Raw genomic sequence first — 25,428 nt, forward strand, 5'->3', positions numbered from 1 at the left:
AACAAGACAGTTTCTGTTTTGTTTTAAGGGGCAATAAAACGGCTTCCTACCCTAGCATTTTCACAATTGTATCACTTGGCCCACAGGTCGCTTTTGGGGAGTGAAAGCCCATTTTTCACTTTCTCTTATATTTAAGCAAATTTTTCATAACAAAGGACTGCCAGTATCGAATTATTTTTTTTCTGTTCTTCTAGTATGCACAATCAACTGCAACAGGAATAAAAAAAATTGTTTCCAGTAGTAAGTTCATCATTGGCTTTTTCAGGCTCAAAATGACAAAAACGGCTTGATTAGAAAATTTCCGTTGTCAAATCCTGTTTTTCGATTCCTGTGATTCGTTTCCTTTGTTCCGATTTTTTTTTTTCATTTTTTCTTAAGTTTAAGCAATTTTTTCGTCATGAAGGACTACTAGTATAAACCTATTTTTTCTGTGTTTCTAATATGCATAACTAGCTATAAAAGGAAAAAAATCAGTTTCCTTCTGAAAGTCCCTCATCGACTTTTTTAGGCTCAAAATTACGAAAACGGCACTTTTTTAACCATGATTTGACAACCAAATTTTTTTTAAATAGGCTTTACTCTAATCTTTTCTTTTTATGCACAAATAAAAGTTCATTCATTATCCTTTAAAATAAGACGTGTTTAATATTCTAATTTACTACAGCCTTTTAGAGAAAGGGTAAAAAATGCCAAATTTTACTTCTCCGCTGAGCAAAAAAATAGCTATATCTCAGGAATAAAATTTTCCTAGAAAAGAAAAAAAAAACAGTTAGATAATGCAGAATATTGGTACATTTTACTTATCAAATTTCATCAAAATCAAAAATAGTGCGTCACGGCCCATTTGGAATGACCCAAAAAGATTTCTTTGTGCTTTTATATAGTTTTTTTTTTTTTTTTGATACGTTTGTTCGTTTTTCCTTTCATGTCAAAATTTAAACTAAATGTTCATTTGTCACACATATGAGTTTTATGCGCTGTCTTATCCGCTGTCGCGCAGACCAAAGTAACATACTGGTTCCCCAGCAGTTGACTACAAGCCAGTAGTTGATCAACCCAGCACTAAAATGTACAAAACAGGAATAAATAAGTAGATATTTCTAATTTGATTGCTAGAACTAATTTCTAGCATTCCATGGTGGTCATAACTCAAGTTTTTCATCGGAGGTTAAGACGGTTCACCTGCAAATCTTCACTTTTCTTTTTTAAGAGAATTGTCATGAGAGGAAATGTTCAATCGCATTGCTCGAGGTTAGATTTGATTTGACAGTTTAATTTACTGAACTATGTTTATCACCCATATGTATTCTAAGTAAGTAAAAGAAATGCATTTGAAAACTAACCATTTAAGCTACATTTGATGGGTGGTCAATTACTAGTTGTTTAAAATTCTATCAAGGCCAGTAATTGACCAGAACGGTGATGTAATGAACTTAAGATTCTCTTTTTTTCCCCTCTCAAAACCAAAGTCATTATAAACATTCATGAGCCCAAAATTATTTGAAAAAAAATAGAAAATTGACCAAGAATATTTTTAGTTTTAGCAAATTAAAGCAACCCCCCCTTTTTTTGAAAAAAATAAATAAATACATAAAATAAAATAAAATATAATAAAAAAAATTAAGCATTTTTGTCACGATTTTTCTGCTTATTAAATAGATGGTGAATCAGTACAAAAAAGTTCAAAAATCTAAAAAAAAATTTTTTCCCCAAAATGTGTCCCGGATCCCCTTAATAGAAAATAGTGTATCACGTTTGTGATGTATCATCAGAGAAATGTATTGGTTGGACACCATGATACAACTGACAATTAATAGCCAATTGCAACCGCTATCATATAACTTGACAATATTTGTCTAATTTTAACAGGAACGGTAGTTCTAGGATTTCATTATAAACTAGAAAGCTGCCCGTCAAGGTATGACGGGAGAAAATTGCTTTTCTTCTTTTAGATTTTAACGTAGCAATTGCTTGTCTGGTAATAATTCAATAGTTGAAATTTTAACTCTAACTCCAGTTGATTAACCCTAAACTCCAGTAGATAGCGTTCACAGTTGACCACTTTTTCGTTTCGTCATTACCCTGAAATGACACGGTCTTACCAGTAAAACAGTTAAGTTACCGGATTGAGTTCATCCTTGTCACAGTAAATCCTTTTCCTGCATGCTAAACATTACCAAAACATATTGTCAACATGTCATTTTTAATTACTAGAAATTGCCCCCAAAAAATACATTTGCGGTGGGGAGGAAAAATAAGGGCTCTTTTAATGAAAAAAAAAAGATTTCAATACCTGGAAATGTTAACTTCTCTTCTAACTTTTACCAAATTGGTTAAGTGTTACTCTAGGTGCAGTCTTTTTAATGATTTGAAAATGACACAATTATTTCCAAAATATTTCAATTTGTTGTCCCATAACGAATGTTTTTTCTTGGTTACATATACTCCAGTTCTACTATTAGTTTCTAATTATACAAGTCTTTCTCGTTGTTGTAAACATGTTATCCCGACACTGATAAGTAAAACTTTCTCAGATTCCTTGATATGTGCTGTATTATTGAAATAAAATAAACAAGGAAGTAACAAGCAGAGTAAAATATAAATTATCGTATTACTTTTTTCGTTGTCTAAATCTATATTTGTATTATTACTAATAAAAAATATCAGGATGGTATAAGATGATAACGAAACTTCTTTATTTTTTTGCAGGAAAAATGGAACAACAGCTGAAGCAGATCGAAGTGTCAAAACTTCCATGTAATCTCCAAATCTACACACAAGAAAGAAGTTTTGAATTTCTTTACAAAGTTTTGACTAGATATTATCGTGCTGGCAACGTTTTGTATCAATTTATTTTTCCTACAGAAAATTTAGATTTTTTATTTCAAGCCCAAAGTTAGTTTTTTCAAGATATCTTCCGCATAATTTAGATCTATTTGTATATGGAAAAGTTGCCGTCAGTGAAATACACAACATGTTTGACTATTTTTAGAAAGTAGTTCCAAATATATTTTAATTTGACTATAGGAATAATTATTCAGTATATATCTCTTTTGATAAGAATATTTGCTTTTACAAGAATTGTATGAAATAAAATAAAAAATGATGAGAAAGATTTTAGCAACTGGTTAAGTAGGAAAAACATAGAGGGAAAAAACAGTCATGGGACTGATGACAGAACTGAAAACTTAAAACTACAGAATACATTTGGTTTGTTTGTGTTTGTGGTGCGTGTTTAATTTTCATTCAAAAGTAATTCTAGTTTATAAAATTTAAATTTTAGAATTTGTTGATTCAAAATATCAGCTACAGTCTAGTTTTATACGTTTATCAGCAATCTGAGCATAAATTATATACATTTTAGGTGGTCTATTTCAGTTCGTTCATAAAGCAAATATTGATGCAAACATAGGAAATATTTGAAAATACATTCTTAATTTGTGTTATTCAGTTTCTCATGCATACAAATAATAAATGATAAACATACTGAACTTTCCATGCAATCAGTTTACTGCATTACCCCTCTTTAGTCGACATGCCGAAAAGAGCCGACATGCAGTGATATTGAAAAGCATGGTGGAAAATTCGAATTTGAGTCATGTCAGATAATTTGGGGTTCATTAAAAATACAAATTTAATTTTTTTAATGTTATTTAAATTTAAAAATTCCACTTTTTTTTTTCATCTTATGACATTTATTTTCAATATGATTTTTTACGCTCTGATCCTCATCACTTTTATTATTATGTTCCAAAACTGATATTATAGCTTTATGGTAACTAAAATAGAAAATAAAACTTTGATCTGAATCTATTTAAATTCCCCATATATAATAGCCAGTGATCGAGCGACGCTCCTTTGGACATCAACATTGAAACTCGCGCCAAGGCATGATAATTTGATAATGTGTTTTTTAATGCTTAAAATACAGGGAAAGGCTTTACAAGACCGAACTGGATCCGGTAACTTAACTAATTTACTGGTAAGAATGTGCCATTTCAGGGGAACGAAGAACCGGAAAAGTGGTCAACAACAAAGGCTATTTACTGGAGTTTAGGGTTAATCCACTGGAGTTAAGAGTTAAAATTTCAACTATCAAAATATCACCGAACTGGCAATGGGTTTATTTCCTTCGTTAAAAAATAATACTTTTAGTCACTGAAATCGATAGAATAAGCAAATAATAATAATAATAATAATAACATGGAGCGAGAAAAAACTTCAATTTTCAAAATGCTTACATTGTAATTATTTTTTTTTTAATATCCGATTTTGAAAATAAGGCGGGATCTTTATGTCGTCACAAATGATGTACTTTGGCGCATCTCTACTGGCACTCTGAATGCTTACACTTGTTGTCTACCGTGTTTTCACGTTATGATAATCAGGAAGCAATTTAGATATTGTGCTCTACGCTTGCTATCAACCTTATCGTTGCCAGTACAGGTGAGTAAAGATGCGAATTAAATATTGTGCTTTGTGCTAATAGCGTCAGTAAATGGTACTTAATTTATGATGTAATGTGCAGAAGCGTAAACAATGAAAATGCACCTTTTAAAATAGTTTAAAATATTAAACATTGTCAAATTGTTTAAAAAATGGTTAAATCCTAAGTTTCGAAGCATGCTCTTGAAAAAAAAAATGTATTCCTTATCTCATCAAAAACAACCCTGTTGTAAAAATTTCCCCGCCAAGAAAACCTTTAACTTTTCCGCACAAAGAAGAAAACCTGCATCCTAAACCCAAAAACCCTCAGCCATAAAAAGTTATGATATCTAGTTTGCCCGCCAAGTATCTGCCAAACTATCCTCCTCCCTCTTCTCCTTTTTCATCACAGCTACTTCCATTAGAACCTCCTCCCACTTTTAACTCCTCAGAAATATGGATAGATCTTTTAAACTGTTTATTTTGTTTGGCGGGTAGCTTTTTGCTCACCAAGCAACCACTTCACTTTGAAAAACTTCCCGCCAAACAAGATAAACAACTCAATTAAAAAGTTATATGTGCCGTATTCATATGCGTACAGTTTCATATAATTTGTCACGTAAAATATTGTAATGATTTAACCCCAGTTTCGCGTCGACATTTAGAATTTCTTCCCTTCATAAATATATCAAAACTTAAAAACAGGGGGAAGGAAATTTCGTATCGGCAAAACTTGGGGGGGGGGGGGGAGGACAGCATTCTAATCTCATTCATTAATTTGTTTATCTGCTTAAGTATAAACAAACAACATAGAATCTAAAAACAAAAAGCCCAATGAGCTAAGTCTGCGCGCATGCGCAGTCGCTGTGGCAAATTTGTGATATCCGCGATTTCACGTCTACTTGCAACTGTTGGATATGTTTTTGTCTTGATTGAATTTCATTTCCTAAGACAACTTTGGAATAACTGTTAGATCTGTTCTAACCTTGCAATTGCAGTCTGAGATAAACAAACCCTATGAGCTGAGAGTAAGTACATAAGAATTTAGGGAAAATTAGTGATTTTCAACCTTTAATTACTCCGGCCCATGATATCCCTGGGGGTTGAATTTTTGTATATGTACTCAATGGCCCCCCAAGAATATGTATACAAAAAATCATTACCGTAGCCCTCCGGGGGGCTGTGATAGAACCCGGGAAGGTTCAATTTGGGGGGTAAAAACGAGGGGGAAGGGAAGGGGCTTCAAATGGCACAAAAGGCACATCAGTAGGGCACAAGGAATGTGTGTGCGAAATTTCAGCTTGATTCCTTTTTTCGTCTGGGCTGTAGCCCTGTCAAAGAAAGCGAAAACTTTTTTGAACAGCGATTTTATAACTTTAATACCTCCTCCCCCTAAATGTCTAGGGAATTGTATTTTGGTTTACGGCGTCAGGGGCCACTAGAGATTGAGTGTACCAAAAATCAACTATGGGGGGTCTTCATTGGGCTGAGATACAGAGGGGTGAAAAACCCAAAAAACCCCAACTTGTTCTCTCGTGTAATCTTGTTCTTGGTCGCTTTTATTTTCTTTCGTCTTTGGCGGTGGATTTGTTTTTGTTGGCTGCTGACGTTTGGTTTCCTTGGCGGGACGGGACGCTCCCGCGTCCCGTGAACACAGTAACGCTATAGACATTATCCGAATCTGTATACAAGAATTAAGTATTAAGTATATATAAGGTAAATATATGAAGCTAAAACGTTTAATTTTAAGACACATGGCGTCAATAAAATTTCACTTTTAGATCATTTTAAAGTTTTTGAATTACGAACTGACAAGTCTTTTCTTGTGACAAAAAATATCGTTTATGATCTTGCAAGAATTGAAAAAAAAAATCCAATACTTTTAAAAGAAAAAAAAATGTAGTTATAGGTACTACTCGAATACATAAATATCTTTATTCCTGTTGCGTAGATTGAAAATACCAAGCTAAAATTATTCCCTGCATGCATTGCAAAAACCAAGTACTTCAAGAAACTAATCAACGCTTTAATTTTCAAAGAGAACTGGAGAAATAAATTTTCTGTTTTTGTCTTTTAATAATGATTTAGACTGATTTTTTTCATCTGCTTAATCTGCTTTCTTTTGCAGAAAGCTATAAACTATTTAATTATGGATGCTCAAGATATCTAACTATTTTATTAATTTTTTTGGTAATATAAAGGTCATAAATAGGTAATGATAAATCTTTGCAGCATCGTTTTGCTCCAAACATGATTCATCTTTTGATAAAATACTATTTCGTTTTAGATACAGAATAATTCTGTGCTGAATATATAAAATTAAATAGTCAGCACTACCGTCATGTTTCAGATTGTGTTTATTATTTTTACGAATACATATATATGATGCAAGCTAGATTTTTTTTTTAAATAAAAATTAAGCTTTCGAGATTTTTTTCAAATATACAATTTTTGAAAACGTTTCGGAGTTGGCTTTTAGTATGAATTATGGAAAATCTTCGCAGTTTATTTATTTGTCAGTCAGTTAAGCTGAGCTAACTATAAATTTAAAGTACACACTATTTTCTTGATTCATCAAAAAAAGGCCCTGTGGATAGTAGAGTGGTTTTACTAATATTTTAAAGTCAGTTTATATTTTTTTAATGAGAATTCGAAATTTAGTAAGCCTAACATCTGCATCATATAATTTTTCTAGTTTGAAAAAACCGAGTTCTTAGTGTATTCAATAAATAGATGAGTGCTTTTGGTTGTTTTGAAAGTAAAAAGAGAAAGTTTGTTTTGCATCAAATTTACTTCTTAACCAAGTTTTATATTGCTTTTGATTTTAACTTCACAAAAAACCAATTCTATATAATTTAGGGAGGTTATTTTGGCGAACTGAAGTGTATTTTAAAATCTCCTTTAAATTTTTGGAAAAAAAGGATAAAAGTTCTAGTGTTCCCATGTTTTGATATAAAGGAAATGTGCTCATCTGTCATTTTTGATAGGACCTCTACATCAACTGAAACACATGGAAGTAAACTAAACTTTCTGCAATTTAGAAAAAAAAAATACAATCAAACTTTTTATTTAGTTAAGAAATATGAAATGCTGTTGGTATAGGCATGATTTTGATAGACAAAAATTATACGTCGTCCACCAAGACGGGAGGAGAGGTTCATTTACCATTTTTACTGGTTACCTCCATTTTTTTTTATAATTTTGCCGCTTAGTACATCCCTTTGCTTTTTATTGCCTCACATGACTTTTAATCCTAAATCAATAAAAATATTAACGATATCTAGGTACGTTTCGCGCATCAAACGTTACTTACTAATATCCCATTATAAAAATATTAACATAAAAAATATAGCATAGGTCCAAATTCTTTTTTTTTGTTTTGTGCATTTTTGGGCAAAAAAAGAGAATTTGTATTATTATGCTTTTGTGGCATCTTAGGAAAAGTATTAGCGCTGATCAATAATATATATATATACATATATATATATATATATATATATATATATATATATATATATATATATATATATATATATATATATATATATATATATATATATATATATATATATATATATATAAAAGCTAACTAATACTTCATAACTTTCATAAGTAAAATATTACTGCAAAAGGTTTAAGCTAGATATTTTCAAGAAAACAAAAGGTCGTTTTTTTTTTTACTTTGCTTTCTGTTTTAAAAATGTTGCAAAAACTCGGAAAACTAAATTGCACTATAAAGTAAAAACACTTTAAGTAAATTCACTTAAATGAATTCTGTTCAGACACTTTTATTTCTCTTTTGCAGTGAAGGCAAAATAGGAAAAAAAAACCATTGCGTTAAATTTCAGAACTTCATTACATTTTAGTTTCTACTACATTGAAGGCTTTCGTGTTCCTAAAGCATTGTAAAAACAAATATGCTGTAAGCTTCTATGTTTTGTTCTTCATTAAATTGCGTTACCCATTAGGTAGATTACTTTTTGTTTAAAATTCTCAGTGAAAGAAAATTTAAATAGACTCCGTGTTAAATAAAATGTCTACGTGATCCCTTGTTGTTTTAAAAAAGCATTTTATTTTTTTTCTTGTACGTTACACATGGACTTTAAACTCCATTTTTACGCTGTTGAGACTAGCACAAGTAGTTAAAAAAATGAGGTTACTAAATTCGCCTCGTATACTGTGCGACCTCTTGCGCTTGATTAAAGTTTTAAAATGCATAAGAATATTTAAATACGTAGCTACATATTTAAATTTTTTACAGAATATACTTTTATGAGGCTTACTGCAATAAATATTTTAGAATTAGTTATGATGAAAAACTAAATTTAAAAAATTGCGCTTGGGTTACTCTATACTTACATCAAGTTTATCTTCATATCCTTCAAAACTCAATCAAACCGTAGCTTGCTTAGTTAAGATTTATTTTATTTTTTAAAAAATTGTATTTTTATAACGCATTGTGAAGTACAATGCGTTCTTTAAAGTTATGACAAATCGTATAGTAAAAAAAAAAGTTTTTATTTTTACATTTGTCTCTCCGTGCAAGAAATTTAATTCATCCCATTTCTTTTGTTACAATATTATTGACTCTAGCCACTTAACAAACACACTTTCTTTGAATTCTTTGAATCTTTGAAGACGTAGAATAAGTGATGCTTCCTGGAAATTTTTAGTATTTCTTTTCATTTCTGAATGCGATATATAGATATAAATAAATATATATATAGTGGTGGACATAATTATAAGACACCTATCTCATTTGGCAGATAATGAAAGAAACAAGAGCAATGAGATGAAGAATTAGGAGACACTATTGTTGTAAAAGAAGATCATCCAACATGATTATACGATATTTCCTAGAAGTCGCGATTGTTTTTTATAACATGAAATTTACGATTCGAAATTGAATCTTTCAATTGTAACAAAATATCGCAAGACAGTCAGTATCGATCAGTCCAAATCAACAGACAGATTTCCTAAGAACATTTTATAGCATTATTTAGGTCTTCGACACATATAATCTGCCTCTCATATCAGTAAACCGCCCGAGCTAGGACACACAATAAAATTTCGAAGGGATTTAAGTCTGGGGAGCGAGAAGGCCATGGGAGAACATTGGTACTTTTCTCTGAAAGTCACTTTATTTGTTTCGTGTGATGGATGAATCGGCACGTTTTCGTTCTGGAAAGCATTTTTTGTCACAAAGAAGATTCTTATACTTTTTGGAAGTTGTTCTTGAATACACAAAAACAGTATATGTTTTCCCTTGAGCCAAAAACCAGCTCAAACCATTATTGATTCTCCACCCATTCGGCGGCTCATTTTAGTACATGAAGAGACTTCCGTAAATCATGCCAATAATATTGAAACCCGCCAAGACCTTCCATGTTAAACTTTTTCTTCATCAGAAAATAACACAGAGTACTATTTGGAGATGCCCGGGCCATACATTGTTTAGCGAATTTTAGACGATCTGCTTTGTGCCAGTTTAGAAGAAGTAGTTTTTTTCTTCTAATTTTTTATATTTTACATAGAAAGCATTATGCAACACCCTGCGAATTGTTCTCTTTGAACCATTCAGTTTCAAAGCATTTTTAATGCCTGTAGTGGTCATCTTCTTCAGTGTAGCGAGCGAAAGCACACGGCGTCTGTCTCTCGAGGAAAAGCAAGGATTACTTCCAGACTTACTTCTATAATCATCGATCGATTAATTCCTCTTTTCAAAACATTTCTAGTTGCACACCTATAGCGTTTAATAACTTTTGAAAAATTATAATTGAAGCACCCGTTTCATTTAATCTCCAAATTTCGCGAATTTCACTTTCTTTTAATTCTGTACCTCGTGTCATGTTTGTAGATGCGTGAAGTTGGTTATCGTCAACTTTAGTTTACCGCTGAAGACATTACAGCGTGAAGAAAATTTGCATATTGCACATTATTTTCGAAAAAAAAAAGCAGGTATTTTTATTAAAATATTAGGATCTTTTATAATTTTGTTCATGGTATTCTTAAGTTTTTTTATTAAACTATAAAAGTATCATTTCTGTGAAACAATTACGCGAGATAAATTAATAAATTTAAGTTTTTGACGTATTTGATAAAACATTTTTAGACTCTGGCTCTTTTCTTTCACTCTTTGCCAAAATAAATAGGTGTCTTATAATTATGTCCACTTCTCTATATATATGCTCCTTTGATTGCAGCCTTTTTTTCTGTCTCTCTCTCTTTTAACTTGGTACAATTAATATGGTTCTTGGGTGAGCAAAATATCGCAAACCTAGTTATAACTATTTTCTTGCTCGCTTTATGTCCAAAACATTTAGTATAGCTTTAAATATATATTTTTTAATCAAAATTTAGCGCAACAATGAATCGAAAAAAAAAATCTTTACCCATAGTTAAAGTTACTCTATACTTCACATCACAGCATAAATGAGGCGAAATTACTTCAAGTAACAACTTGTACAATCATGTTCATGATAAACTTCTTTATTATTTTTCTGCATGCGAGTTGGATAAAAAATCACCATAATGTTTTTTACGTTTTCTATGTTTTTATTGAATTTCCTTAAAAGGTTCTGTGTTTCCAATCTAATATCGTAAAGAAGGAAAATTCAATTATAACTTCTTGTTCCATTAAACCACTGATAACTACTTCTAGTTCAGCGATGGGGAACGTAATGTCACAAACAGTTTAAATTATTCTGATTTAGATTGATAAGAAAAAAAAGTATCCACTTTAACTACCACACCATCTACCTAAAAAATAAATGAATAATAAGGTTTTTTTTTTCCTGCATCCCAACAATTTTTCGATAATGAGTTTTATCAGAACTTCCAACTAAAATGTCATCTGAGGAGTTTCTTAAACTGCTCTTTCAATGCTGACTTTTTTCAATTTGCATTTTATTGATTTCGCTGAAAGAAATTGCTACTCCTTATTATACTTTTTCTTGATTAAAGTAAAGTGTAATAGCACCCATCGCTGAGCTCATACGGAAATTTAAAATAAAATATGTAATAAATGCAATTCAAAATAGTCACTTTATTTATTGTCTTTATTTTTTAATAATTTTTTATAAATATTACAATTATTAAGCATGTTTTACAATTATTATAACAAAATAATTTTTAGATAAGACACATTTTTTTTTTTAAATTTCCTGTGACTAGTAGTTATTTGAGCTCCAATCAACTAATACATTCATTTCAAAGAACCGCTATTAAATTATGATTTATAATAAATGTTTCACTCCTAAGAGTTCTGAAATAATTTAATCATTTTTCACGCTGAAAAAATAACATTTACCATTACTTGACAAGTTTTACATTTTTTGGTACTGGCAATACAATATTTTAAGGTTTGAACTGATAGATAAGGCAGTAAGAAGCAAAGGAATCCACTACAATATTAAAATCTGTTCGCGTCCGTCTGTCTGTATGCCTGTCTAAAGATCGATCTTCTCGAGAACCGCTGCGAATCGAGAGTCAAGCGAGATACGGATCAATTCGAAATTTTCCAAAGAAAAAACAATAGGATCAATCTCGTAATTGTGCGACTTTAATTAGCGCAGATATTAATTAAAACGTCAATTAACATAACGTTATTGAGGAATTTATATTTTTTTCCTGTTGCCATTTTGCATATGGGTGAGTAAGTAAAATTCTAATAATTGTTTTAAAAGATATTTTTTTGGCTGCTGTCCAAATCTTAAAACAACGTTTCCATCTAGAATTTCATTTTGAATTAGTTTAAAAATGATTGCTCTATTCGGCGTGTCCTTTATTTTATCGTCTGTCCTTCTTTCATTTTTTTACATTCAGCGTTCTTAACTCTTTTCAGCATATGAAAGTTGTTTCTTTAGCTATGTTTTATTGATTGTAGTGTAAGTTTATCATTCACCGACCTCATATTTTGGTACATTTAGGATGTGTGACTAATTATATCAATTTTATTGGACTTTTTCCCGTCACATGGGTGAGTTTTCGAATTGTAATAGCTCTCTTTTTCTTTCCTGTTTCTATTTTTGAAATACAGTTTGTATCATTAAAAAGAACATGTTAAAATTAAGATTGTTTGGATTTCTGGACAGAGTTGGACAAGAAAGATTGTTTTTAAGGGTTTTAACTAAAGCTAAATTGGAATCTGATGACTTTTTATTAACCCATTCAATGATCAGCTGAAACCCCTTAACGCGCATGCCGCAGATAACGAACGGAGTTGCTTTTTGCTACGTTGTAATAACGCTTTTCTCCCCATTTTGCTCTCGGGATTTTAATGTTGTTTTTGCTGTTCAGCTTGCATTCGAAAATCGCTTCGCTTTATTAGTTTTTTGGCACTGAATTAAATAGTTCAATAAAATACCAGGTTGCTAATATGTGCTGAAATATTCATTAAATTTACACAGTACATAACGGGAAAATAATAAACAATGGAGGATAGGACGAAAAGCAATTCTTTTTATAACACTAATTATTTTATTGATTTATTCTTCTTTTTGCTTTTATCTCAGTATAGCATTCTTTTCTTTTTATACACTTAAGAAATCAAAACTGTTAAATGTAAGATGATCTACCTTTAAAAAGGGCTCAACAAAACATTCTTCAAACAATTGACTGATCGATCCCACCTGTGAGCAAGGGGTTTGAATTGACAAAAACGCTTTAACTGTGTGAATGATTTTCTAAGCGGATAAAAAGTATTCTTCGGTGCTTTTTGATACATTGTGACCATTCACAACGACCAATAAACACAAAGACATCTCTTTGCTTTTCGGTTCTTTCATCGTAATTGCGATGACTTTTTAATCCTTTCTGAGTGTCCAGATATCAGTTGCTCAAGCGTGGGAAGTATTTTAAAGATAAATGATTACAAAAGATCAAAACTTGCGGCTAATCCCCTATTTCCCTAAAGGATACTTTTGTGCATGCAACTAAAAGCCCCCAGCTGAGAGAGGAATAACAACTGCCTGGGTGGATTCCCTAAGGAGATGTCCCCCCTTGGTGTCTTGCGGTCAACCCTTCCACATTATTTTCTTACAACAAAACGGTTTGAATCAGGAAGGAATTTCAAAGCAAGCTTTACTGCTTGTATTTGAGAACATGTATTCAGAAGAAAAAAAAGAAAAATCTTGGTTGAAATCGAGTCGGATTATTTTTCTTATTTTAAAAAATATTTGGATAAATTTTAGTTAGTTTCATAGGATTATTTACTAATTAAAGCAACTTGATTATTGAAAAGAAACCAAATATTTTATTTCTATTTTTAAAATCTCATTAAAGAAGGTGCAATTAAAACATTGGACCTATTTTAAAACAATAAATAAAATCTGTAAAAGAAAGGAAGAAAAGGAATGTTTCGTTTCGTATGAGTAAAGCGAAAAGAACTCAAGATATTATAATTTCATTTGTACTGTAGTATATATTTTATGTTTTGCATGGTCAACTATTACGTATAATCAATGCGGTTGTCATAATTTTTGTTTGTGAAATTAAAAATATTCAAAACTATATCAATAAAAATCCATCAAAGGATGCCGCGAATATAAAAAGTTAAATTTTAAGTTTGAAAATATCACGATTTAAAAATAAATAAAAAATAAAAAATAATAATAGTATACAAATAAATAAAAAGCGTAGTAAACACGTTATAATTAAAAAAAAACATACTCGTATAAAATTAAGATGTGTAAGATAATTTTTAAAAAATTTTGTGTAAAATAAATTATAAAATTTGAGGATCTTGAACAATTTAGTGAAGGTTGTTTGTGTAAGAAGGTGGATTTTTGATAACAAGAAAAAAAAATCTGTTTATTTGCTTTATTCAGGCATAGAAATATTGTTAAATGTGTAAGGAAATATTTCCACACTTGTTCATCAGGAGTTCAAATGTCAGAATGCTAAGAAACAAAGCTTCCACGAAAAGATAAAAATATAATGCCTGATTATTTGAAGCATTATACTTGTCCCATCCAGGAGTACTTGAAAGGTTAATATCTTAGTAAAATAAAATAAATTACAACAAGTTTCGTGAAATACTGTAAGTTACATCCCTTTTGTCTAAGGAAAAGAACTTGATTACCGCTCCCCTAAAAGCACCAGAACCCAACAGAGAAGCGCAATAACAGGGTTCTGCCCCTGGAAGGATCGCCGACACATGTTCGGCCGAGGCAAAAACTGCTAGAAACGCCGTGATGACACAGGTTCGTCGTAGGCAGTTAGGAACCATTTTCTTGCGACGAGCCTGAATCGGCCGGGGCAGTATTAACACAAACTGCGCGGCCGATCCTGTATCGGCCGGGGCAAAGAATGGGTTAAATTAATGCTTATTGATATTTATTTAGTCTTGGTGCTTTAGTTTCACGTAATCAACCAAAAAGTGTGTGTCTCTTTCATGCAAAAAGCTGATTATAATTGTACATAAATATTTCAGATATAGTATATCAGATGTGTTTCATTTTAACGTGAGCAAAGATTATAGTTGATAATGCATATATTTTCATCTTTTGTGCTTATTGAGAATACTCATAACTTGTATCATTGATAATTATGATTAACGTTAAAGAGATTTTTACCAAAAATATGCTCTACTGGTGTTTTGAAAACCTTGCATTACGCGTATTTATTTACTCCTTAGCGCTTTAGAAACTGATGTCAGAGCAATACGAAAGCATCAATTGGACATCTCTTTGATTTTTTAAGTAGCCCGTGCAACGCCGGGCACGCAGCTAGTGTAAGTTATAAAACTTAACACTTAAGGATAAGCAGCACAAATGGTAGGAGAATTTCTCCTCTGTTTTGCGGCTAGATGTTGTACTTGTAGTTCTGGTAGTAAAGCTATACAGCATGGTTTGGAAAAAAAATCAATGAAAGCCTACCTAGGATCTGAATTTTAAACGCATTTTAAAAAGTTTAGAAAATTCCACTTACATCCCTGTGCTTCTCACGGCCTCATATGTTCAAGTAGGGTAAAGAGAGTCCTTTAAACTTACTGAGCAGTTAGATCAAAATAATATTTCAGTTCTGCAATTTGTACATTGTCATACATCTATAAGCAATAAAAAACACTGATTTTAAAAGGTATCGGAAAGCAAATATGTTGCAAAATATTTGGACTGTAAAATGTATCATTTGAAATTTTCTTTAACTGAAATGAATGTGACAGATAATTGAAGCCACCTGGAGAACATGACTTAAATAATAACGACTTTAATAACTAACACACATCACATTCTTCACAATGCATGTTTCATATCTGCTTTTTTCCTGTAAGAGTAATAGAAGATCAGTTGTAAGCAACATAGGGCATTTCGAACGATTGCCTTCCACCAATAGCGTATTGTGTAAGATAATATTTTTGTTATTTGAGGATAATTTTTGATATTTTTCATGTAATATTTTTCGTTTATTTGTACGTATAACTATTAAAAGATATTTCTTTTAAGATGAGACAATGTGTCATAGCAAAGTTAACCTATTTGGTTTTCAATTCGAACTCAGAAACGCGAAAAAAAAAAAAACTCTCAGTGTTTTCATGTCCCTGCTCATTATGTTGCTAACTCACGATTAATTAAACAAAATCCTTTAAGTGAAATCATAAAATCTGAGAAAAACCATTAAATTACGTTAGTGCTGAGTAGATCAAGTTTTTATCTATTACGAAGAGAATGTAGATTAAAACAATACTGAAGATTACTTAAGTGTTAAAAGTTTGACGGATTCATCACGATCTACAGCTGCCTCTCGTTCTAGTAATCCTAGTTGGTTTGTTTTTCGATAAGTGACGCCTACCTTGCTATCACTAGGAAATCAACTCCTCAGGTACCTAGTCAGTAGTAGGGATCCATAAATAGGCGTCCATACGAGATGGTTGTTTCAGAACTGTTTTAATTGTTTGCTCTTTTAGGGTAAATCCAGCCTACATGCTCTAAAAAAACCAGAAACGTTTCCAAAAATAATGGCCAACAAGTGGGCTTAATTTTTGTCTGACGAAAAATAGAAAAAATTCGCGCTAAAACGTGCCAACAATCATGGGTGTATTCAGATAGTTTTACTGATATATTAGTTAATAAATGCTACTTTTATCAATATGCTTTTCTGCCGTTTTCAAGTTCGATTCATAACATAATGGAGTGGGACAAATTGCCTGACTATTAGGGCATTATGCCCTAAAGCTACATTTTTTTTTCTTTTGATGCGTATTTTTTTCATAGTTGTTAATACTGATTGCTTTGACTGTTGACCGCACGTAAACAAAAACATTCAGGGGGTAATATCTTTTATTTTTCCTTAACATCACATTTTTAATAGATGTTTCTTCTTATTCAATAGATGAAACTTCGACTTACTTTATCTATTGTTTCGTGTTTCAAAAGATCTAACGATGAGCTTAGTCCTAACGAATAAATGCATCATCGTAAATTCCAAGCTGAAGGGGACAATATTAGCGAAAAAGCACTACTTTATTTTGTTAAATAGCACTGGTAATGATTGGTTTGAAGAATATTAAATTTTCTAATTTTGAAAGTTTGTGCGTAGTAATATAAGAGGAATCCTGCTGTGTTCTTAAATGTCCCTAAAGCTAGACGTGAGCTTGACCTTCTATATAGTAGTTTAGGGGTCCCAAAATACTGTTTCGTTGTGTGACAACAAAGTTCAAGAGACTAAACGTAACTGTAAAAAGGTAACTATAAAAATGTAAAAAAAGCTAGAAAGTAACCCTTTTATATTTTTTTCACATTCGCAGATTTAAAAAAAAAAATGAATTTTTGAAAAATTAATGTATTTTTATTTTTATATTTCAGAATTCTGCGAAGAACTGAGGTTTTACTTCAAATCTAGGCAAAGTTCCCGAATGCCATTGTAATGCATTATACATTGACATCAGTTAAATAAGGATAATGTCTTAGATTTCACTACGATCCTTGCTCTTTTAAAGATTTTTTGCTCTTGCATGAAAGGTTTGTTAGATTGATGCAACTGCTGATGCATAAAAGTGCAACTCCTCTGTTAACATCTCACTAATAATTTAAAAACTCAATCTGAGGAAGATTAGCGAGTAGGAATAGAGTAATTAATCCTTTACTAATAGTTGTTTTTATAATAATGTCATTTTTTCTTTAGAGCAATCTTTGCTCTGGTACAGTAGATGACTGTTGATGGCTGAGGATTAAAGGACGCCATTTGTTGAAATATGGGTTAGAAAAACCAATTTGCGTTGCAAATAACGGCTTTTCACTTGGCTCCTATATAAGCATATACGTGAGCTTCTAACAAGCGTCCATTTAGGAGCCAGACTAAAGCTGCTCTGTGTGAATTGGCTTTCATGTGTTTGTCTATAAAAAAACTTAGTCTGATTCATGCTTTCTTATCCATGCAGCAATTTCGTATAGAGTAAAGAAAACAAATCTGTAAAGAGTAGAGTTAAATATATCTACACACAAAACTTGAAATTGATTTTAAGAGGAATAATTTTATAAAAATATAGAAAGCACCATGTATGGAAGTTTTGATGCATTTTAAGCAGACTGTAGAAGTTATTTAAAAATCGATTTTTCTATGAGCTGCTACTGAAGTAATATTATGTGATACTATTTGAACAGTTTATAGAGTAATTAGTTTCTTAAGTATTTTTACCTAGATCATATGATTTATGCCCTTGATTCACACGAAATGATCATTTAAGTTTTTAAATTTTGATGTATCTTATGCAGTCATTTTTCCTATAGTAACAATGCGCTACAAATAATATCAAAAAACTATAAACCAAGCAGTACTTTACTTTTAGATGGAAAGTTATCGTTTATATGTTTTATATGTTTTTATATGTTGTATATATATGTTTTTTTAAAAAAATATATATCCACAAGCAAACACATCTTCGCAACACTGATTTGAATCACGATCCAAATACATGAAGGTAAATTCAAAATCTTCGACGGATTATTCCCCAATTAACTAATGTAATTGCTAATTAAAATCAAGAAGCCACCATTGCTTTACTTTTGAATTCAACGAGCAAATTTTCATAGATGAGCTTTGAGTGGAACCAATCTTAGCATGAAATCCTATTAGCGTAATCCCAAATGTAGTATAGATTCTTAAGACTGGAAGTGGGTTTTGAGAAACGAAGGTCATTCTATACGACATTCATTACGCTATTCTATTTTTGCCATGATAGCGTAAGTAATCTTCATAAGAAGTAAATTCGTTAGGCTTAATCATGTACTTTCGTAAGGATTAAAAAAAAAACTGATTATTAAAAGAGCACCAGGTTTCTTATTTGGCTTAAAATTAAAGCAACTATTTATAAGATGACTACCGTATTTTTTTTCTAAACGTTTTCTTTTGAATAAGAAAAAAAAATAATATTTTTACGTACTTAAAATAATGTATTTTCGTTCTTTATTTGTTGATGTAATTTTATTAAATATTGGCGTTATTCTTTGATTGGCATCAGATGTTCCAAGGAAGGACGCCATTTGATATTTTTTAAACATGTAAAACTGATATAACGTTTAAAAGAATTTTAAAAGAATTTTAAAGCATCATATAGGGTCAGTTGAAATAAAAGAAATCATGATGTTAATGTTGCACCCCTTTTGAATTACTTCCTTTTGATCTGAATAACATATACAATTTTGTGCGTTCTCTCCAAGACTTCAAAAGACTGAGAGTAACTGGATAAGAAAATTTCGACTTTATACCTCACCCGCCACAGTGGTGACAGGTTAGTTTGGACCCAACGTAGTTATTAGCTGACGTATCGTACATTTAGTGACACATTACAGATTCAATATAGATTTTAGTCCTCTGCTGACTATTAAAACTCTAGGCATTGTGTCCCATGTTCAAGAAAGAAAAAAACTGAACACCTTACCCGATTCATAAAAAGTAGAAAGAAGAAACATTAGAAATATACCAAGAAAATAATTACAGTTTTGTGAACTGTTTAATAACAAAAAATGGTAAAAAGAAAAAGGATGATAAATATATGATATTATGTAATTCGCACAAATTTAACATTTTTCGTATTTTTAATTTAAAAGGTTTTTTTTTTTAAATCTGTGCTGTGTTTTAATATCTATAAATAAAAAATTACTGTAGAAGAAGTAAAAAGAAGGAGGTGGCATGCCTGCTCCCAGTAGACCTCATTGAAGCTGCAGCCTTAAAAGTTGGCAGAAAATGAATTCAAACTTCGTTGTATTGCTCAGAAAATATTTTATTTATTTTTATTTTTAAATTTTCGTACTATTTTTTAAATCATTTTTTAAAATATGTTGATGGAAACCGGGGTAGAATATAATGTTATCGGAGCAGCCTTTATAAAACATTTTGGACGTTTTGCAACGGTCCGATCAATATGGACTTTCAGACTTTACGTTTCTGACAAAACATTATAATAATAATACTTAATCAAGTACGTGGTTTTATCAAGCATGAAATGATTACTTCCCATTCTTTGAGTATATGACTATACAGCGGTGTTTAGTTTAATATTTGTTTTAGTACAACGTTTTGAAAAATATTATTTAAAGTATGTTAGCTTCGGATCAGATGATGTTTTCCTTCTGCAAGTATGAATAGCATTGCGGTTTATTAGTGCGCTAGTTTTTACCCTTATTTCTAAAAAAGAATTATGTTTTAAAAGTGGGAAAAATTCGTTTTCGAACTGAATTTCAACTTAAAAATGAATTGATACAGAAAAAAAGGAAGCGCTGGTAAAAGCCAGAGTTAAACTAAAATGAGCGAAGAATATTTTTAAAAATGGGACCATACTTAGATCTTGGGAAAATGATAAAAGTATTCTCAGGTGATAATGCATGTATTCTTCTGTGAAGATTTTCCTCTGTTATGGTTCGTTATGCAAGTCTGTAGACAATGCTATTCCGCAAGGTCTTTTTCTAAACCTAAAGGGGATTCGCGTTATAACCACGTGTTGTTGAAGAGTCACTTAAAGAAGTATGATTTGAAATAATTTTTTACCGCATTGGACTGACTAATACAAACATTTCCACATTTTACAGCATCATAATATGGTGCAATTTCAACAAATTTTTTTTTGTAACATTAAAGATGCTTCAAAGCAACAAGTGAATCGTTCTAGCACTGAGAGTTTGAAATATTTGCTTGGTAAAAATTTCCTTGCTAAATAGGTTGGGAATTAATTATTATTGAAATTAATTATAGAACTTATTTTTAGTCATAACACCAACAACTCCTGTATAGTCATGAAATTCAATAATGTTGTAATATGAAACTGCTTTTTATTCTTTGTAACGAAAAAAAAATCTGTACCAGTATGCTTTAAAATTAATAATTAATAGCATGTTTCCAATTGAAAGATATATTTCCAATAGAAATTCTGTTGAAATAAAAAATGAGCTTTCAGAAATTACTCAATTCCTAGAAATTCTACATTTTGGATGTGTGATATTGTATCAAATAATAATAATAATAATAATAATCTGAATTTTGACGACTTGAATTCAAATTATGTCTTTCGCAATCACGAGTGTGTGTGTTTGTGTCTAGGCATGAGTTTGTGTGTGTGTTTGTGTCTGTGTGCAGGCATAAGTGTGTCTGTTTAGTTGTGTGTATGTGTGCATGTGTTTGTGTATGCGTGTGTGTTTGTTTCTGTGTGCAGGCATGAGTGTGTGTATGTGTGTATGTGAGTGTATACGTGCGTGTGTGGGATATGGAAGAAATCCTTGAGACGCTGCTCGCTAGAGCAGTAGCATCGGGAGGGGCCGGTCGACGGTGGTTCTGCTGAGGAAGGCCGGAGCAAATATAGAATTATATAGGACATTAAAACAGTCAAATGAGATCAATAAGCAATGTGATTGCTCAAAAAAAACTAATATATTTTAAAGAAAAGTATAAGTCATTGCAATGTTGTAAACATCTAAATGCACAATTTGTCTAGCTTTTAAATTATAATTAAACGTAATCTATATAACTAAAATAGAGAATATCTATATATATATATAAATGGATGGACGTTTGTGGGTATGTGTGTATGTTCCTTATACAAATCCAGTTTTCGTCAGATTTCTTCCAAATTTGGCACAAAGGTAAATTGTTGCTCAGGAATTCATATAGGCGGGTTTTTGGAATTTTAAAAACACCCAAAGAGGTCTAATTTCATATTTTGTGTCATAAAATTGCTCTTTTCTGCACGAACTAATTTTTGTATAGTTATGAATTTAGTCTAAATGAAAAGCCCGTAAAAAACTGCCATAGATGAAGTTTCTTCAAAGATTGACTTTAATCGTTAAATTTGTGAACCTTGGTTCAAAGAAAATGAAAACGGTTATCAACATGTAACCACCAGGAGCTATTTTATGTGCAATCAACACAAAACGTATCCTAAACGATGGCCGTCAATGCCGTTTAGCGATGAGCGTTGAAGCATGTTTGGCGAGAAAGCCGTAAATATAATAAATGATGCTGTACATCGTTTCTTAAACTGCGACCTACGAGGTCCCAGGGGTCCATTAATGCTACTCATGGTGCTACTTAATTTGAATGCTACTGTTTAATTATAATTTTTAAATATTGTTTAATTATAAAATCCACAACAGTAAGGCTTCGTGTGATTTTTGATCAGTGTTTATCTCGTAAATAGCAGGAAAATACAAACATGAGTAAGGTAATAGTATTGCATTCAATATTGACGTACAATCTTCGACTGTTTCAACATTAGACTACTTTTATTAAAACCACATCTATTTCATCCTTGCAACAGAAATTTTATTTAATGGTCTATGATCCTTATCAAACCATCTTGCAATTTGTAAATTTTCTTTATACTATTGCTTGATTTACGTCGAATCTTTAAGTAATTCGGTTCAACTATACCTTGATTCAAAGTAAATGAAAATGGTTAACAACATCTAACCACCAGGAGATATTTTAAATGCAATCAACACAAAAAGTATCCTCAACAATGGCTGTTAATGTCGGTTAGCGACAAACGTATAGCATGTTTGGCAAGAAAGCCGAACGAAAAATAAATGCTGTCTTTCAGTAGTTCTTAAATTGCATGCTGCAAAGACACAGGGATGCATTGAAATCACCATCGGTGGTTCTTCTTCAATTTGCTTGCGCATGTTGCTAATAAGTTTTCAAGTAATAATACCGTATCAGTAAACGAAATTTAGATCTGTATTTTCTATACATAAACAGCACAGAAAATACCGAAATGAGATAGGTATTATCGGAGTACAATCTTCAACAGTTTTACAATTAGAATACTAAATTTATATTAAAACGACATCATTGCATCGGAAATATAATTTAGTATTGTATTATCCTTAAACAAATCAATATGTATATGTTATTTATACTATTCCATGATTTACCTAATTCAGTTCACCTAAGTTTCACAGAAATCGCTCCAGGTTATCAAAGACCAGGGGTAAAAATACTAATATGGCTAATGAATTGCAAAATAATCATTTTTGTGCATAGTAGCGTAGTAGATTGAATTTATCTTTCAAGGGGGAGGGGGTTCATTACATGTACATAAACTATCATACTAAAATTGCTAATGTGTGGTATTGTAAAAGGCTGTGCATCTTTAGACTCGAAACCACACGAAAATGTAATACGGCGGAATTCATAGTTTTAGAAGGGTAAAAGTTTAAAGTTTGAAAAATGTAAAGAAATATTAAATTACATTTAAACTTTTAAAATGCATAAAATGTTTCCATTTTTTACGTAAACAAATTTCTTAATTGTTTGAAATTTTATATTACTTTAATGCTCGAAGCAATAGTACACCTGAAGGAGCTACTTCGCTGACTAGCAATAATTTTAAACCAGTTAGCGGGTATGAGGCAACTTTTGCACGAAGAGATTGATACTGAAATGGGCATGATGAAATATTACGCCATATTATAAATTTTTTTCGTTTTAGTCTTCATCGTGAAATTAGTTGAGCAAAGCTCCATTTCCAGTTACAAGACTCTCAGTTCGATAACTTTTATTGTAAACAATCGAAAAATATTACTGTTTGTAACTACCACTAAGTAATTCAACCGTCATTGAAAAAATGCTGTACGATAAAAATGGATACGTATCAGTGTTATAGAAGCAACTCTGTTTACAGTGGAGGGATAAGGTGAAACAATTTGTATCTCACGTATATCTGCTAATCGCAATATATCACTTTAAACTTCAAGAAATTAAAATCTCCAGTGAGACTTAAGTTCTGTATCACGATCAATAAATCAGAAGGGCAAGCGATTAAGTACTTTAAATGCATGTGAAATTTACCTATTTCCCATACAGATTATTTTATGTGGCATGCTTAAGGTTGGGTTCATTCAAAAATGCATTTCATTTTGCTGCTGGAAAGGGGACTAAGAATTGTATTTAGGAGCAAGATTTGAGATAAATTTAAGAATTAGAAAATTTTGAACAATTTAACTTTTTAGTACTTACGTTTCTAAACATGGAAATACATTTCCTTCGTTTTGAAGCTGCGGATATGGGGAACAGAATGTGCAACAAGCTTTTGTAAAACATAAACAAAAGAATTGTTTATTATATAGTTGTAAGCAGAAACAAGACGGTTTTTTTCTTTCTTTTAAATTCTTGGCCTGCAAATAATTAAAAAAAAAAAAAAAAAACGACGCGGATAGTGACCAAAATGTGCACGCCTATTTCTTTTCTATAAGGCAGTTCAATTGACGGGTTTTATATAATTCGTTCCATAAGTTCGCGTCACGTACTCCATTTTTAATGCTTTATGTATCGTAAAATAATAACTGTAACTGTTTCTATAGCAATTATTATTCAGTGGAACCATTCCTACACCTAATGACGACTGTGCCTCTGCAAATTAAAATTTCAATATTCTCAAAGCAATGCTTCAGAACAGCAAACTTAAATAAGTGATCTTACTACCTGCATCAGTTTGAGTTATCATGTACAACATTTCCGGCAAGTGTGAGGTTTTAAAAATTTGAAATAAAATTTTAATCTAGACAAATTTTGAATCGTTGCAAGACACAAATATTAATATCTAACTGTCATTTTTACCTACGAAAATAGAAATTTGACACAAATATAGGAAATAAAATGTAGTTGACGTACGTCTTTTTATGCAATTTACACTTACCTAATATTACTCCATGGCATGCTACTAAATCGCCACGGAAAGGGCAAACAGACACATTTTGTGAAGTTATTTATACTAAGTGAACGTTTTCTATGGAATGTGCTTACATCCCTGAACACTTACAAAAAATTATAAAATGAGTCTATCTAACACTGAAACCTTGAAAGTAAAAACACCGCCAGTTATCCGTAAAACGAAATGTTAACGGCTATTAATAACAATGACCGAATTCCTTATTTTCTGTACAGTGGCCTATCTGTTTAGCTTTTGGGGCCATTGAGGATGATTTCATATCTGAAAATAGTGTAAAAGTGGCATATTTTGCATATATTTGTAACTGATAAAAGCCATTGAATTTATTCACGACTCTTTCTAGGAAAACACTCCAAGATTTTTTTTTCCAGATTAAAATGTATGTGAAGAGTACTATAGCATGCTTTAATGTCTTGAGGTATACAAAACCGTCAAAGGCAGCACAACGGTTTTCGTATTCGAAGCACCATGCAAAAGGTTGCCCCACAAGATATGCAACATAATCATTTGTCTCTGCATTAAGACATTGGATGTCACCGCAGATTCAACCGCAGACAATGGACACGGCAGAACCAAAGAATATCGTTGACAGAACCCCCATAACAGGTCTCATGCTTTTTCGTTTTTACTTGATGCTATTTTTCCTGCAAATGCTCAACTTTCTATGCTATTTACAGTGCTTTGAAAATTTGAGCCTAGAGTGGTGTGAATGCAGTTTTTTACTGTCATTTAGATAGAATTCATCCATTTAATTATCAAAATGATATGTTGCATTGAGAAGCACCATGGCAACGCCGGGTAATAAGCTAGTAAACATATAATATGGGTGTGTGTGTGTATGTGTG

At 31.4% G+C, this 25,428-nt stretch overlaps 1 protein-coding gene across 1 annotated transcript in view; it reads right to left on the reverse strand.

The window, feature by feature from the left end:
• Positions 1-730: 730 nt before the first annotated feature.
• Positions 731-25,428, reverse strand: part of LOC129224746 (uncharacterized protein DDB_G0288805-like) — a 32,451-nt gene continuing 7,753 nt past the window's right edge. The window contains exon 2 of the mRNA XM_054859295.1: positions 731-747. Within this exon, the coding sequence (XP_054715270.1) occupies positions 731-747 (17 nt within the window). The remainder of the gene's footprint in view (positions 748-25,428) is intronic.

The sequence above is a fragment of the Uloborus diversus genome, chromosome 6 (assembly GCF_026930045.1).
Source record: "Uloborus diversus isolate 005 chromosome 6, Udiv.v.3.1, whole genome shotgun sequence".
In the NCBI taxonomy this organism is placed as follows: Eukaryota; Metazoa; Arthropoda; class Arachnida; order Araneae; family Uloboridae; genus Uloborus; species Uloborus diversus.